General features: G+C 43.6%; 1 protein-coding gene across 2 annotated transcripts; it reads right to left on the bottom strand.

Annotated features, from left to right (window-relative positions):
* Positions 1 to 548: 548 nt before the first annotated feature.
* fntb (farnesyltransferase, CAAX box, subunit beta) lies at positions 549 to 14,132 on the bottom strand. 2 transcript variants are annotated; one of them, XM_080790516.1, is made up of 12 exons: positions 13,863 to 14,132; positions 12,942 to 13,006; positions 11,280 to 11,352; positions 10,270 to 10,361; positions 7,421 to 7,567; positions 5,239 to 5,322; positions 4,165 to 4,251; positions 3,923 to 4,052; positions 2,355 to 2,490; positions 2,010 to 2,121; positions 1,403 to 1,517; positions 549 to 1,056 (listed from the first exon to the last, which is right to left on the bottom strand). In XM_080790516.1, the coding sequence occupies exons 1-12, from the start codon at positions 13,956 to 13,958 to the stop codon at positions 889 to 891; spliced, it is 1,305 nt and encodes a 434-aa protein (XP_080646642.1). In that variant the 5' UTR covers positions 13,959 to 14,132; the 3' UTR covers positions 549 to 888. The 2 variants fall into 2 exon arrangements, 1 of the variants encoding a protein (XP_080646642.1); XR_013965846.1 differs by having other exon boundaries at positions 917 to 1,056; positions 2,014 to 2,121.
* Between the last annotated feature and the right edge of the window lie 1,589 nt (positions 14,133 to 15,721).

The raw sequence follows: 15,721 nt of genomic DNA on the forward strand, positions 1-15,721 counted from the left end.
GCAATTTCCGCAATTTCCATTTCCATTTCAACCATTTCCGCAATTTCCATTTCCTCATTTCCACCATTTCCGCAATTTCCATTTCCAACTATTAATGGCAGCTGGGTTTCATCATTCAAATAAAATAGAATTCTGTCCGTTTAGCTATAAAATTATGTCAGGGAATAGGGATACAGAGTATATGTCTATCATTTGCATTGCATCTCTCCCCCCCCCCAAGCTTTTATTTTCGTTCGAGTAATAGTACAACTCTAATAGTATTACTTATAATAATGTAATTAAAGATAACTTCATTCAGATTTATTTATTTTTATTTCATTTATTTTTTTTTATTTTTTTTAGATTTTCATTGGTGGGCCAGTCATAATGGTCCCGCGGGCCTGATGTGGCCCGCGGGTCTGAGGTTGAGTATCACTGGTGTAGATCGTCTTACAAACATTAAATTCCCATTGACAATGAATGGAGAATTTACGTCATGTCTGAGCAATAAGAGCGCCCCTCACTTGTGATTATTCATGCTCAGTTTGATAATTTACCTTCTCACACCATTCTGAAAAAGCACATCGTTTATTACTACCATTGTTAGACTGAAACTCTTTACAGGTACTGTACATTTTACTTAACACGACCTTACAAAAGAGGCCCTTGAGGAAACCTTTATGGCTTTACAAACAAATGCAGTCAAACAGAGCTTCCCACATGATTCTACTCCTTTATTCAGACCGCCCACCACCACCCTACAATCCTGACCCTCTTAGTCTGTTGAGCGCCATCTGAACATTTACTGGAGCCTTGTCTACACCTAGGCCTGACCGCTGTAGGTGGCTTCAGGTGCACTTCCCAGAGCTAGCTGGCTAACGGCATGGTCGGTGACACATCCACTGGTCCCTAGGACTGTCCTTCTGCAGAGCCACAGGCAGCTTCAGTCTCTGATGGATTGTGAGTGTTCGAGGCTCCTCGTCTCTGGTCCTTGTCAGGGACAGGCAACTGGTGAAAGTGCTGCAGGGCCTGCGCCACCTTTTCCGGGCAGATGTTGTAGACCGGATGGGATGGGGCCTTACATCAGGAACCAAGGTAGAAAAGAGACACTCATTTACCAGTTTGCTGTGTTTAAATCACTTAAGACCTATATGCACACTTCAATGACAGTACCTAGTTTCTGTTTTTCACATGGTCACATGTAACTTTCATTTTTTAAAGATTTTACATCATATTTGATTTGGCTTTTGTTCTAGATTATTTTGAGACCGATACGGCATTTGTATGTAATCTGAAACCTACATTTATTACGTCACCATCGAAAGCCGGTTATATCCCGTCATTGATACCTTCATTACGTCACACTCATCCAGCTATTCTCTACTGCTCCATCCCTCCAACCCAATCCCTGCTGGAACCTCACCAGTCTGTTCTCCTCTTTGCCAAGGATCATCTCATGGTGGAGGTCCATGTTCCCAAAGTGTTGCGCCACAGAGAGGCCACTCAGGCAATAACAGGTGTGATAAAAATCCCTGGACCTGGACAGAGGAAGACAAAGCTCAAAACACTTTTAAGAGAGACCATTTACACCATCACTACTGATTGTCTGAGTTGCTGACAGCCAGAGTGAAAAAAGTATGCGTTGGTGCCTCCATGTGTTTATAGGAGGATTTTACCAAAATTAGAGCGAAACTGATATTTAGAATCTATAAATGGATAATCGAGAAGCAATATTTTTTTGTTCACATATTTCAACAACTCGACACAATCATTTAATAGATTCTTTATAATTGTCTAAATTGATTAGTCTGATTAACCACTTAACCTTGTACTTTGTTTTTCTATGGTGGCATTAGCTGATCTACAAGCTCACAATGCATTGCATGTGCTATTTTTGCAATTCATTTTAATGTATATATTTTTTTCATTAGTCGTAATCAAGGCAAACATTTGATACTAATCTTAATACTGATTTGAAGTCCTATCGGCCAACTCTAGTCTATAGTGTGTCCAGATGGTGTGGTACTGACTTGCCAGGTTTATCCAGAAGGCCTCCTGCTGGGTTCTGACAGCACAGGAGGATGTACTCCTGCAAAGCCTGCTGCTCAAACATCCATTTCTCTCGGCTCAGATCAGACCCGCCTGCAGAGGGATAGTTCCATAAAGCATTGACCTGTGATATAGGGCTGCAACTACTCATCCATTCTTATCTAGATAGATTACTTCATCTATAGATTTTTATTTTTTTCATATAACAAATTAACGTAATTTGTCCGAATGTAAAAGACAGTCACTCTCACTGTATGGCGAAACTTTTAGCACATAAATGAACACAGACAAAACAGATTCATTGGTGTGGACTGACATAGAAGTACCTTTTTCTTTGAAGAAGGCTCTGTGGAGCAGAGGCAGGAGTCCAGCCTGCCAGAAGGAATAACAGCCATCCACCAGTTTGTTACAACGGCCCTGGAAGCCTCCCTCAAAGCGCATCTGTCTACTGACCACCCACCCCTGAGGAGACAGGGCAGTCACACAAATACCATTTAATGAGAGTACTATGCTATATCAGTCACCATCCCTCTGCCATGGAGGGATGGTGACTGATTTTGGATGCAGGCCTGTCGTTGGCATTCGACAGAATCGTAATGATGTCGTTATACACTTAACATATCGCCGCATATTTGTGCATGGGTATCAGACAGCTACTGATATCACACCTGTCCAATAATAACGTAATCCTACAAGCTCAGGACGCGTCACATTCTGAGCCTCTAGATCTGCTACAAACACCATATAATGACAGTGAAACAACGTTTTATTTTCAGCTCATAATATCACTGTGATTACGATTGTATGCAACCCCTCAGGCTGCCATTACAACAGGGCTTATCTGTTAAACAAGGTAGTTGAAATCCCATGAGGTCACACAGCACCAGGGATACAGACACGATGGAAGGAGGAGGAAAAAGGGGGAATTCATTATTAGCAAAATAGCTGGGAATCTGTCATATTGTCACCATAGAAACCTGTAATTGGAGCCCTCCCAGTCTGTGTGGAATAGACAGTCATTATGGGATTGGGTTTTAAATTGTAATATCAGATGGGGTCCTAACTGTCTGTTGGGAGGGGGGGTGAATGTTTAGATAACTAGCCCATGAAGTCATTTTAGCACAAAACTACTAATGGAAAAATCATAGTGATTCCACACCAAGCAAAGTCAGTCAGTGAACACTGGGCGCTTGCCGTTATCTCGTGTCTCATGGAGCCCAAGTTCAGTGTGTCAGTACAGTTACCTGCCTCATGCACTTTACTGGATGTGTTGGATTCTAGTGTATTTTTGTTAGTCATATCGGAGTGCATAAAGGTATGTAATTTGACCAGAGTTCCTCAGTAAATCTTCATGCATGTGGACTGTTGAGCTTAGGGCAGTTCTTGGGTGACGTGACCAGGTGCTGTACATTTTGACTGAAATTGCATTATATTGCTACCCTTTCACTGCAGCAAAGATGTATTAGCAGCTTCTGCACAGTTCCTCGTTGATGTGACTTTCTTTGCACAAGCTGTTGTTTGAACACTACCTGTGGGTGTTGGTTGTTTATTTTTTGATCAGGTCAAAAAAGTAAGAGAAGTCAAGGGATAGCATCTCTGTGGCTGATAGGGATAGCATCTCTGAAGGCTGATAGGGATAGCATCTCTGAAGGCTGATAGGGATAGCATCTCTGTGCCTAACAGCTGACACGGGGAGTATTATGGGATTGGAGTGTTTCCTATCAACCCAACAAATTAGTCTTCCTTTCATTATCCACTTAGTATTGCAACTATACTTTGTGTGCTCTTTTCTCTCTATACACCAAATCTCTTTGCTGAAAATAGCCGATCTACAAGCTCACAAGTGCTGAGATGTGTTTTTCTTATAATTTTGAAACTACACGAGGACCCTCACCAGCAGGGATTTGAGATCCAGCATGTGCTCCTTGCCCAGGATGACCATGGCAGCTGTACCACAGAAAGTGTAGCCTCCGTGGGCTTCTAAGCCCGGTACTCCTCCAAGACCACCCTCCCAGTTCTGACACCTAGTCACACAAAGAGTCAAATGAGAACCACGTCACTTGTATTTATTTGACAGTAGTATTCGGGTTGACTGTAGAATGGGACAGTCACGATGGCGTCGTTAGTGTTGTGTACCTGACGATCCAACTCGGTGTGTCTTCAAAGAGTTTGGACGAGAGAATGTTGGTAAGTGATGCCACCGATGCCGCACAATAGGCGCTCCTGTGGAAACACGTAAGCCCAGACATAAATTATGGCCATTTGTCATTCAGTACTACGTCTTTACAAATATTTAGTTTAGCCTGTAGGTAGTGTTTGGCCATGTCAATCTCTAATGTCCAACAGACATTACAAGAGCTAGTAACTTAGTAATGCATGTATGTGTAGGAATAGAGAGGCAAGTGGCATGCCAATGCCTGCAAATTCCTGGGATGCTCCTGTCTACGTACTGTACAGTACATCGCTGGACAACAAGTGCTGTCCCAGTGGGACACTGGCGATTTGAATTAAGATAATGATGGGTAATTGAAGATACTTTCAGTGAAAACATTTAACTAATTTATTGCGGCTAACTGTTAGCATAAACCCCAGTTCCAGGTGCCACCATACGCGTTTACTTTAAAAGACCTCCCTGCCCCCCACACACACTCGCTACAGACACTCAAGTATCATTGAAACAAGCACACACACTGTTTACCTTTCGTCAGAAGCTTTTACATGGCGGGAGCGTCGCGGTACAAAGGCACAAATTAAATCCGAAATTTAGATGGCAGAAAATCTGTCAAGGACAACTCTCCTGGAGTCCAATTTATGGAGTTTGAAAAATTTCCTTTTGCTTTACACCGTGATTATATTTTCAATCCCATGGCTGGAACGGTGGGGCGTTGCCATAGGAACCGGACCAATGTTAAACGCTGCAGTGGGACTCAACCATTGTATATGTTGGTGTTATACTGTAGATACGGACCTGGGACATGATGCCCCCTAGTGTCAGGGTACGTATATATACAGACTTAAGAATTAATTTCTTTGAGGGTGAAACTGATTCATGTCCTATCTACAATTCTGCATATCTGCAATATGATTTCAATCTCATCTCAGAGAGACATCTGGTGTATCTCTTGAAGGAGAGAGAGAGAGAGAATTGAGAAGAAAAGAGTGGAGGGTGGTAGTGTTATCTCCCAGTGAAACCATGGCGATGGCCCTCACCTGACATCCACCTCCCCTCCTATGTGCATCACAAAGGAACCATCTGGCTGCTTCACTGACCACAGGAAGTCTAGCAGCCTCTCCCTGGAGACGGAACACATCAAATGTAGAGTAAGGAGAAGAGGGGAGATGACCACGTCAAACAAGTTGAGCGGGGTGTCAAACAAAAGTGATATGTAGAAAAATAATAAATACAGAGGAAAAAACAGGACAAACGGGAAGGTGGGTGGAATAGAGGAAGACGGAGCGAGGAACAGAGGAGAGGTGCGGAAGCAGGGAACGAAGAGAGATGATACAGACAGATGGCAGTGGAAGGGTGAATTAGCATCAAAATACACAGTAAAATCCCCTGTAGGAATCAGGGCAGGAATTTCACGGCGGCCATGGCCGTCGTTGTCCCTCTCTTTGGCTGTGTGCCCCTCGAAAAAGTATATGCCCAGATAGCCACAGTGGCCGTGGTGCCCCGACCAGCGCCCACAGCAGTTCATTTTACCGTTTTTACTCTGTGCAATTTTCCAGTCATTACGGTAACCAATGTTCCCCTCACGTCCAGCGCAGAACAAATCTGTGTTGTAGTTGTGTTGCCATTTGCCAAGTGGTTTGAATCTTTTGCGTTACTTGCTTTAATAACTACCCCCGCTGGTCGCCATGACACACACATGCACGCCTCCTCCTCCGCGCCACACATACACGCATAACGGCCAAGCGACACCAGGCTTTTCTCGCCCGTTTACTCTAAACGCGCGGACCGTGCGTGCGTAAGCCAAATGCCCTGGCTACATCGATCTGTCAGACGCGCGGCAGGTTTGTGCGGGACCTTGCGGGAGGATATATAGATACATATATAGATATATATATACGGATATATAGATAGCATGGAGGCATACGCACGTAAAAAAATTAGAACCGATCCTATTTTTTGAGCACGCGTAGGATGGCCTGCGGTATCCGTGCGTCTGCTGTAGCTGGTATCATTGACATAAATTGGTCCTATCCAAACGCACTGTACGCGCGCAGTAAACACATACTCACACGCGCAAAATTGTCTGGTGTAGCTTGGCCGTAAGAGAGTAAAGAGAGGGCATTTAGCCCACACGCTGCCTACTAGTGTAGCTAATCTAGCTATCCGGTCAAACTATCACTCAAAACAAAATAATGTTTTCTATCGGCGGTCCTACGTCACATGCATTAACATTGGTCGCTGGTCGGACATGGTCCAGCTGATTTATTTTTGTCTAACGCGAAACAGCATGGCTGTCCATACAAGGAGGAGATTAACTACTGTATCTATCTAGCCCACCAAAACAAACATTTATGTACTTTTGCGTCGCATTATTGATAGCGACAGAAAAATACCATGGATATAATGAAACAATTGTTCCCCTCTGCACAGCACACATTACTCCAGGTAACAATAAAAAACTGATCTGAAGCTGCACTTTCACATTTCACTTTGTGTTTATCTCAGTCCTGCAGCCCCACAATGGAGAAATAATATCATCTGTCACTAACCTCGATCTCTACAATGCCATGTTATTCAGCTTTTCTAAACCAAGCCCTTATTCAAAAGTTATGTAGGCTGTCATTGTATTTTCTGTGAATGAACTCACAGTTTAACCCAGTGATCCTCAGCCATTAAAATTTCAAGGACCCCCAAATTAAATGTATATGAATTAGCCTAGGGTGAATTGTAACATTTCCCAGCTAGCCAGGAATGCTCTACATCAGGGTCGGGGTGTGCAACCTTTATCCGCCACATGGTCACTTAGTCGTTATCCTATGCCAGACAGTGAAAACCACCATTGTCTTATTTTATGCTTAAAACTAATACAAGCACTGAATAATGAAATTAATAATTTAGTAATACAATCTAACAACGAATGAGCCAATAATGTAATAATAATAATAATGTAATAATAGTTAATTCCCAGCTTTCCATCGACGCTTCACTTGATATTGTCCAATAAGAATTTAGAATCTCATCCTCAACCACAGACAGTGCTGAGGAGTAAACGGTGAAATCAAGTAGGGCAGTGCAGGCAGGGATCAAGGCCTCTGTGGCCGAGGGGCACACGGCCAAACAGAAGGGCAACGAGATGCAACGAGGCTGCCGTGAAATTCCTGCCCTGGTCGTCGACGTGTTACGGAGTCAGAGTAAAATGCAGATGGTGTTGTACAGTACCTGTTGATGACATTGTAGGCCTCCTCTGTGCCGATAATGCAGAGGGCGTTAACAGCGGCGTAGGTGGGAGCCAGGTGGGCGTGCTGACCAGGTCCCCCGGCAAACCCCCCCGTCGGGCTCTGGCAGCGTGCCAGGAACTGGCACACGCTAGAGAGAGACACAACCAAAGACATAGACCACAACATGGTTAGAGAGAGAGAGACAAATACACACATGTTGTGTAGTATCTTCATGGTTAGAGAAGGCCTGATTTAAAACCCTACAATCTGAGCAGGGGGAAAAGGGATATAGTTATATACTGTATATTGGGCAGAAACCTTGTATCGCCATATTTAATCTTTTAGTGTAATTTATGTATTACTTGTGCAAGTACTGCGATCAGCTGGGTATGTATGTATGCATGCATGCATGTATGTATGTACAGTATGCATGTATGTATGTCAGTATCCTCCAATGGTACGTTTCAAGGTTGATATGAGGTCAATAACGGGTCTAAAGGATTTAGAATAGCAGAGAGCTCTAGAACTCAGAGCACAGTCGTACCCGGTCCCAGACAGAGAGCTCTATAGGGATTCAGAGAAGCAGTCGTACCAGCAGTGGTGCTACTGCAAGCGCTCTGCAAGACGCAAGTTGTCATCTCGACAGAGATGACTGTTAATTAATGCAACTATTTGAATTTATACTATCATATGACACTGTTGCACAAAAGCAGCGAATACTTTTTGAACATCTTTTACATTTTTCATCTATAACTACATACCCAAAATGGGGATGGGAGGTTGAAAAGTATTGTGACTAAATAATAACTACACTAGATCCATTGGAACACAGGTGCATTTGGTTTCCACCCGATAGCGACAATCGCCACCCTCATTCAGTGACTTACTGACTTTACACTGAGAGACCGTTGAGCTAGAACAATAGAATAACACATACTGTAGTGATGTTGGAAATCTCCTGGGGGTTAATTTGCAACTGAATGAGAGTAATGAGACGAGTTGTTGAACAAGAACAAGCATGCTCAGCAAACCTCTGCAAAGATCGAGTTAAAAGTACTTTATTGTGCTTAGGGAGATTATTTTAAAACTGAATTTATGTTTGTTACTTCATTCCCTTTGTTCTCTTTCTTTCAGAGGCAATTCTGCTACTCATTATCTCAAAAACATTCACTTGCAAATCGGAGGTCAGAGCTGCATGTCTCTGAGGGCTGGCGCCTCTCTAGCAGACGTGGCAGCGAACAGAGACCATCTGAACCACAGTTTCCTGTCAACGTGGCGCTGGTCTCCATGCACCAGTCTGCTGCCCTACTTTAAAGTACAATGGTCATTTAAACCCCAGTGCAGTGTTAACATTGACATGCCTCGCCAATACTGATCCAGTGACGGGCTTCAAGTCAATGCACAGTGGGAGGAGGTGAAATGACTGACGGTGGGGGGTTTCAGGGACAATTCGAACAGAGCCTCTGTGTGCAGTTCATCCGAGTGCAAGGGCCTAACCCTGGCACAGGGTAGTGCCAACCGGTGGGTTGGCATGCTTCACGGTTACTGAAAGAGCAGAAGCCAGTGGGTTGGGCAACCTGGCATGGCTGTGCTCCCTTCTCTGCTTGCTGCTGTACTTTCTAGAGGCTGCCGTTCAAACAGATGGGTGACATTATGGTGGCAATAGTGCCTTTTGACGTGCTTATGTTTTGACCAGATTTGATTAAATAAAACTAGAAAAGACATTTGCACCTAGAATCATGGCTGCTTTCAAATACGGTGAGGAGTGAGTCAGAGTGCATATGGGCTTTTACGTGTGTGTGTGCGTGCGTGTGTGTACAGAGAGAGTGTGTTTCTATGTAATTTGTAGGCATGTAACGATTTAACCGTTTCCGCGCCATTGCCGAAACCCTTCGGCAATTGCGCTTTTATAGTGCATTCGATTGAGCGACCCATAATGCTACTCACGTTAGCCGGTTAGCTAGCTGTGTTGTTAGCACAGCACTGGATCGTTCATCTTAGATCGTCGTCGCCATAATAATCCATTCTATCCGTTTCTTTCAATCGCCTGTATCTCCTATTCCTTGTCCCAGATGGCATTTTGGTCAAAACAGCGTTTCTTTGACGGCACAGAGACGGCGATGTGGAGCTCTCCAGTGCTCCGGCATAGATCGATCATGTAAACAAAGGTTGTCTTGGCAACGTCTAGCTGGGAGGGATAATCCACTTCCGGTCGAGTGAAAATGTGGCTTTTCTAAATAAGAGCTCGACTGGAAAGAATGCTGGCGTGAATTATGGTAATTTAAAATGGTAATTTTTCTGGAAAATATTTTGTTTAAAATATCGTGAAAAATCGTATCGTGAACATCATATCGTGATACGAATCGTATCGTGAGTTGAGTGAATCATTACATGCCTAGTAATTTGGTTTCAATTATGATGTGCTTTCTTATTTTCCATTAATCTGCTGATCTATCTTCTAGAAGCCATTGAGGACTAAATTGCTTTATTTAGTTTCTCAACTGATTCAATCCACTAAGCGACTCAAAGCAACAATTTGTGGGTGCAACCACACCCACACGGTGCAACCCACTCGTTTAGCTGTACCTCGTTGTAAAGGTGACTAATCAACGAGTACAATGAATGATATAAAATATAATACCAATTGGTATTATTAAAGTGCAGAAATAATGGACCAAAGTTATGTTTCCGAACTTTTTGTGCCGAGTTCTCACACACACACACGACTATCTGTGACAATCTGTGGTAGTAATTTTAAGTTGCTAGCATGAAGCATGAAAGTACTGCAGAGGCGTTGTGTGGGCACCATATTATTAACATGTTACATTTTTCAGAGAGAGAATGACTCACTCGGAGGCCACAGCAGTGGGGATGGGCTCTTCCAGCAGTTCTAGACTGTGCAGGATCCAATAGCACAACCACGGTCTGCTAGCATCCAGACACTACACACACACACACACACACACACAAAAGATGACCAATTACAATGGAATGAATTACATTTCATCGTTAAGATCACTCAATCAGAAAAAAGATGGACTGACATGGGGGAAAAAACACATACCGTCTGCCAGAGGCAGAGGAGAAGCTGAGCTTACAGGAGGAAAATTAATGGGTCTGCACTGTAAATAACCATCACATAATGGTTTGGAGTGGTGAGATTCACCAAGGCACACCTTCAGTACCAGAACTACTAAAGAGGTGGCGGTCAATCCACTATATTAAGATGGAAACTGCGGTCAAATCAAGAACTCAACTACATTTCGTAACACAAACTACCATCAACGATATTTAAAATACATACAGTATGACCAAGAGCTCAGTATGTATGTCATTACTCATTGTAGGTCTGTAATGATATCACGCAAACCTATGTCTCCCGTTTCTGGCTAGAGGGAATGTCAGGCACTCACACAATTGACTGCCCTTAGGGTAGGACATAGGAAACACAGTAACAAACTTGAGTGCTAAGAAGATTCCATGTAATAGCAGACACACACTTACCAGTGAGCAGTAGGTTTTACAGGCCCTTCATTCGTAAATTAGTAATAATTACTATCACCAAAGGACTGATGTAACTGTATGCCATAATGTAGCGTGAGATCTTAGGAAAACTGGCTGGGATTTTAAAGGGCTTGATAAACATCGCTACGCATGGTGTTCGTACCGAACATAGCCAATCTACAAGCTCACAACACATCACGATGCTACGTGTTGTGTGGTGAGCTTGTAGATCTGCTACATTCAGTACCCAACACTGGCGCACACCTACGTACAAATCTGGCTTAAGGATTGGGATGTAGGTATGTCACCGACTGGACACCGCAGAGCTAACCCTGACGTGAAGTGTGCTTCTGTACCTCATAAGCGTCTGACAGATGACGTAAGCCCTTCTTGAGATATTGGTAGTGTTGTTCTCGCAACAGAGTTGGCCTAAGGAGATAAAAACAGTATTATTATTATTATTATTATTATAAGATGCCTAGCAGGCATCTTATGTCATAATGGTCAAAGGCAAATAATTCAAGGCACACATTAGGGAAAGTCATAGTTTTATAAACATTCTTTGAAACTAATTTGAACCGTCTTTGGAAATACTGTTCTTTGGCTTTATGGAGGGCACATTTTCATACAGGGGCTTGATCGATAGCATGGGATGAGAGATCACAGGACTCATCCTGATAAGTTGTTAGAAGTCCTTGCGTGCAAAAATAACACCATGGAACACTGACTCATAAGCTTGTATACAATTAAACTGTATATCTTTCAAAATGATCAACCCTCCCCTCCCCCAAAACGACTGCTCGCCCATGCCCAAGGATCAGACATATATTAGGTATATCATATTTGAGTTTATCATTCCATTGTGGTGTGACAATTTGTGAGTGGATTTGGGCTCCGAGATGCAGCAGGCGCTAGTTCTGGCTGTTTGTATAAGCGCAGGGAGGTTCAGATCTCCAAGAGTCACCCACAGCAGAGATGATACTCCCCCTACTCCATGTGCTGTTTGCCCTTTTCAATCTGTGGTGTGCCAAGTCTCCTGTAATTAGTGTCTACCTACTATGCTGGGCTAGTCACAGATCATTGCCCCCAAAGGATTCATAGCAGCAGGACCACGCTGTGGCAACAACAACAAACAAACAAAGACAACAGGAGGACACCTCATCCGTGTCACCAGCCCAGCTTTTACTTCAGCTTATCCACCCGTTTCCCATGGAGCTTCATTTTGTGTGCTTCACTTCCTCCACACTTCCTATTCAGTTGTCACAGCCAGTGTTGCCATGTCTGTTTATTTATTTTTGACTTGTTTCTAAAGTGTACAGTAGTTTTGAGCTTGCCTCAGCAACCAGTGGAACCAAACCATTCAGTTCCCACATTATTTAACGTCAAGGAACCCCAGATTAATATGTAATTGTCCACCCTCCTCCACCTGAAAATATTTTGTGCCAGGGACCCCCATACAAGATTTGTGTTGTAAAAATCTTTCAAAAATACTAAAAATATTTCTAATTATTCTCAATATGTTTTTAAACAACAGATGTACAACCTCACAATGTGTCGCTGTGAGCTTGTAGATATGCTATTTTCAAATATCCAATGTAAAGTAAATCATTTGGGCTTATTTTCATAGACCTGGCCACTTGCAAGTGTGCCTTGCGATAGGTGCTGGGTAATTAATCACACCACCTGCCAATTGTGTGTGAACCAAACTATTGTGTTTCCCTGGTCAATTGGTGATGACGTCTGCTGTGAATTCAGAATAGGACATATTCGTAAAATCAGTTCAGCGATCATGCCGGCCCCCCTCGCCCGGAGAGACAGACGTCCGTGTGCATCTCGTGAAAAAGTGGAGATAACTGACTAAATACACGTTTTGTGCCAGAATTGTCACATGGATATAAAACTAGAGGACCATCTTTCACTCCACGTCTTTGGAATTATTTAATGGGTGAGTACAAACGGAGCATTTATCACATTTAGGCCGCCAATTTACAACCTGAATTCAACAATGCCGTACTTACTGTGGTAAACTGTGCATTTGCTTGTAAACACTGATGACTTCATCGATGTTGGTTTCAACTTTTCTCTATTCAATGAATGTATAGACATGGAAGAGAAAGTGAAGACACAGTGAACAGTTTGTGTGTGTGGTAGCAAGAGCAGAGCAGAACACACATGGGCATTTCCCACATCAACCTTGCTTTAGATTTTAATCCCTAAATTTAGAGCTGCGAGCAACAGTTAATGAAACTAATCGATTTGCCTCTATTCATTGATATATAAAAAGTTAATCAAGCAATCATGCTTAATTATTCGGTTAATTTGAAAAATAAATGACAGTTGTAGGCAGCTCTATCTACTCTAAATGATTAACAAGCATCCTCCAGTGCCACAGATGTTGCCTGAGCCTGACTCAGACAGCGAGTCTCACCCCCAGGACTTCTGCTATAGTCTTCTTTTTGGCCAGTGTTCTTTTGTCACTCTAGCCGTGTGGATGCAATTATTTATATAATATAACTGGTCTGGTGCCATTATTTGAGTACGTAGAGATACTGAGGTATAGCAACAACAGCTAACAAAAGGGGTCTTTCTTGTCCTTTGTTGCATTCATTAACAACACCTCTCCACATTAAATGAACACGTACACCTGCTACGTGGGAACCGCAGCGCCCAATCGTGATTCCTCATTAATCTTGTTAAATGCTGGCAAAGCTCTAGCTTGCTATGGTTAAAGTTAGCAAGCTAATGCTCGAACAACGACTCGCCCATTCACTAGTTGTCCTGTATACAACCGTGCCAGCCAGGGACGCGCGCTCTGCCCCAGGATCTGTGTGATGCGTTTATTACATCCTTATTACATTTATCCATACTAGTCAGACAAGCCTATCCCTTCATTCCTCGCGTCTCCGTTAGCCACACGGCGGGCTGGCTAGGCTAAGCACCTGCTCCACAGAAGTCACTGTTTCCACGCCGTCGTCGGTGAGCAGTTCCGCGGGGTGACATTCTCTGAAGCAGCGGAGAGGCGGCGGACTGTCCATGGCGCTCTGACTGGTGGTCGCTGGACGCAGACGGGCGGCTATGTTTCGGCTTTGTGTGTGTGTGTAGCGAGGCTGAGCTGTAGAGTTATATTTCTTTGACACACCGGTGACACCGCGGTATGTATGTATGTTGTTGCTGCTACCATAGAGCCTGCTACTGCCGTGCCGCCTACTTCCTGCTGACTGTGCAGTGGTGGGCGGAGACTGCGCGCGCGCGCAAACACGCACTATACACACTTGGACGTGTACGCACGCCGTACGCGTGATTTCTTTCTACGTCCGAGCATGGTCCTATTATAGTTATTTAAACATAGATCACATTTTAACGCACTGATGTTATTAATTATTATATGCCTTTATCTTCTGGATGATTTAACCTCCAATGGAAACGGTGCCACAAAACACCCCAGAGAATTACCTGCAAGAAAGTGAAGGCTCGTTTGAGAAATATTAAGAACAATCAAAGCATTGATGTCCATTTATATTATTGGAAACACCCAAGTTGAGCTCAAACCAAGATAAGGAGGGACTTGGAAGCAAAAGGAATGCCCATAGCAGATGTACCCATCATAGGGATGGATGCAGTCCTAATTGGCGTAGACCAATATTGGAAAATGGTCACAGGAAAAATGGAGAGACTGAATGAAGGACTAGTTGCACTGGAAAGTGTATTTGGATGGCTGCCGGTGCAAGGAGAAGTCACCATGCTAAATATCATAACTGAAGTTGTGGACATTGAAGTGATGCACATCAGCGTCGGAGAGGAACAGGCACTGTCAGATCAGTTACGCAACTTTTGGGAAATCGAATCCCAGTTGGAATCCACATGAAATAAATGCATTCTGAGAAGGAAGACATGGCAGTGTATCCCAAGCATAGAGTTATTATACTCTAAGATCCCAAGCCATGCATATCCACGGATATCCCAAGCCGTGCATGCCTATTCCCCTGAGGAAGAAATGCCACTTGCCACTCCCTTACACCTGGGAAAAACTGAATCCATTCTCTTCGGATCAAATAGTAATCTCAAAAAGGCAGATGGCTTCTTGGTTAGAGTGGGTGACGATATTATCACACGGAAGGATAAAATTACCTACCTAGGTTCCATCCTGGAGGCCAATCTTTCCGGTGATAAGATGGCCACCAACGTAATCAAAAAAGTCAATAAAAGAACAAGATTCCTCTACAGGATCTCCTCACTGGTCGACAAAAACACCTTGAAGACCTTAACAGGAGCCCTCGTACAAGGTTTCTTTGACTATGCATCCACCTCCTGGTACCACAGCACCTCAAAGGCCGTTAAAACAAGGCTCCAGACCTCCCAAAACAAACTGGTCAGGCTCCTACTTGGCCTCACCCCCCGAACCCACCTCACCCCTGCCCACTTTGACAGGCTGGGATGGCTTAGGGTCGACGACAGAGTACAGCATCTTGCAATGGGTCTGGTCCACAAGATTCGATACACCACCAAGATACCCATGTACCTGTCTAAATACTTCCTTAATGTAAACGAAGTCCACACCCACAACACCAGAGGGAGTGCAACAAACCATCTATACAACCCAGATTCGGCACAAACAAGGGACTAAATTCTTTTCGCTCCTATGCGACCAAAATGTGGAACGCCCTACCAACAGTCATTAAGACATGTGAATCCCTTGGCTCCTTCAAAACTGCTCTCAAAGGGCACCTACGGATGGCTGCAATTCGAAACTGGCCTCTGTAAAAGCTGAATTTTTATCTGGATTGTACTATGTTTTTGT

Source organism: Protomyctophum bolini (genome assembly GCF_963924005.1).
Source record: "Protomyctophum bolini genome assembly, chromosome: 19".
NCBI classification, from domain to species: Eukaryota; Metazoa; Chordata; class Actinopteri; order Myctophiformes; family Myctophidae; genus Protomyctophum; species Protomyctophum bolini.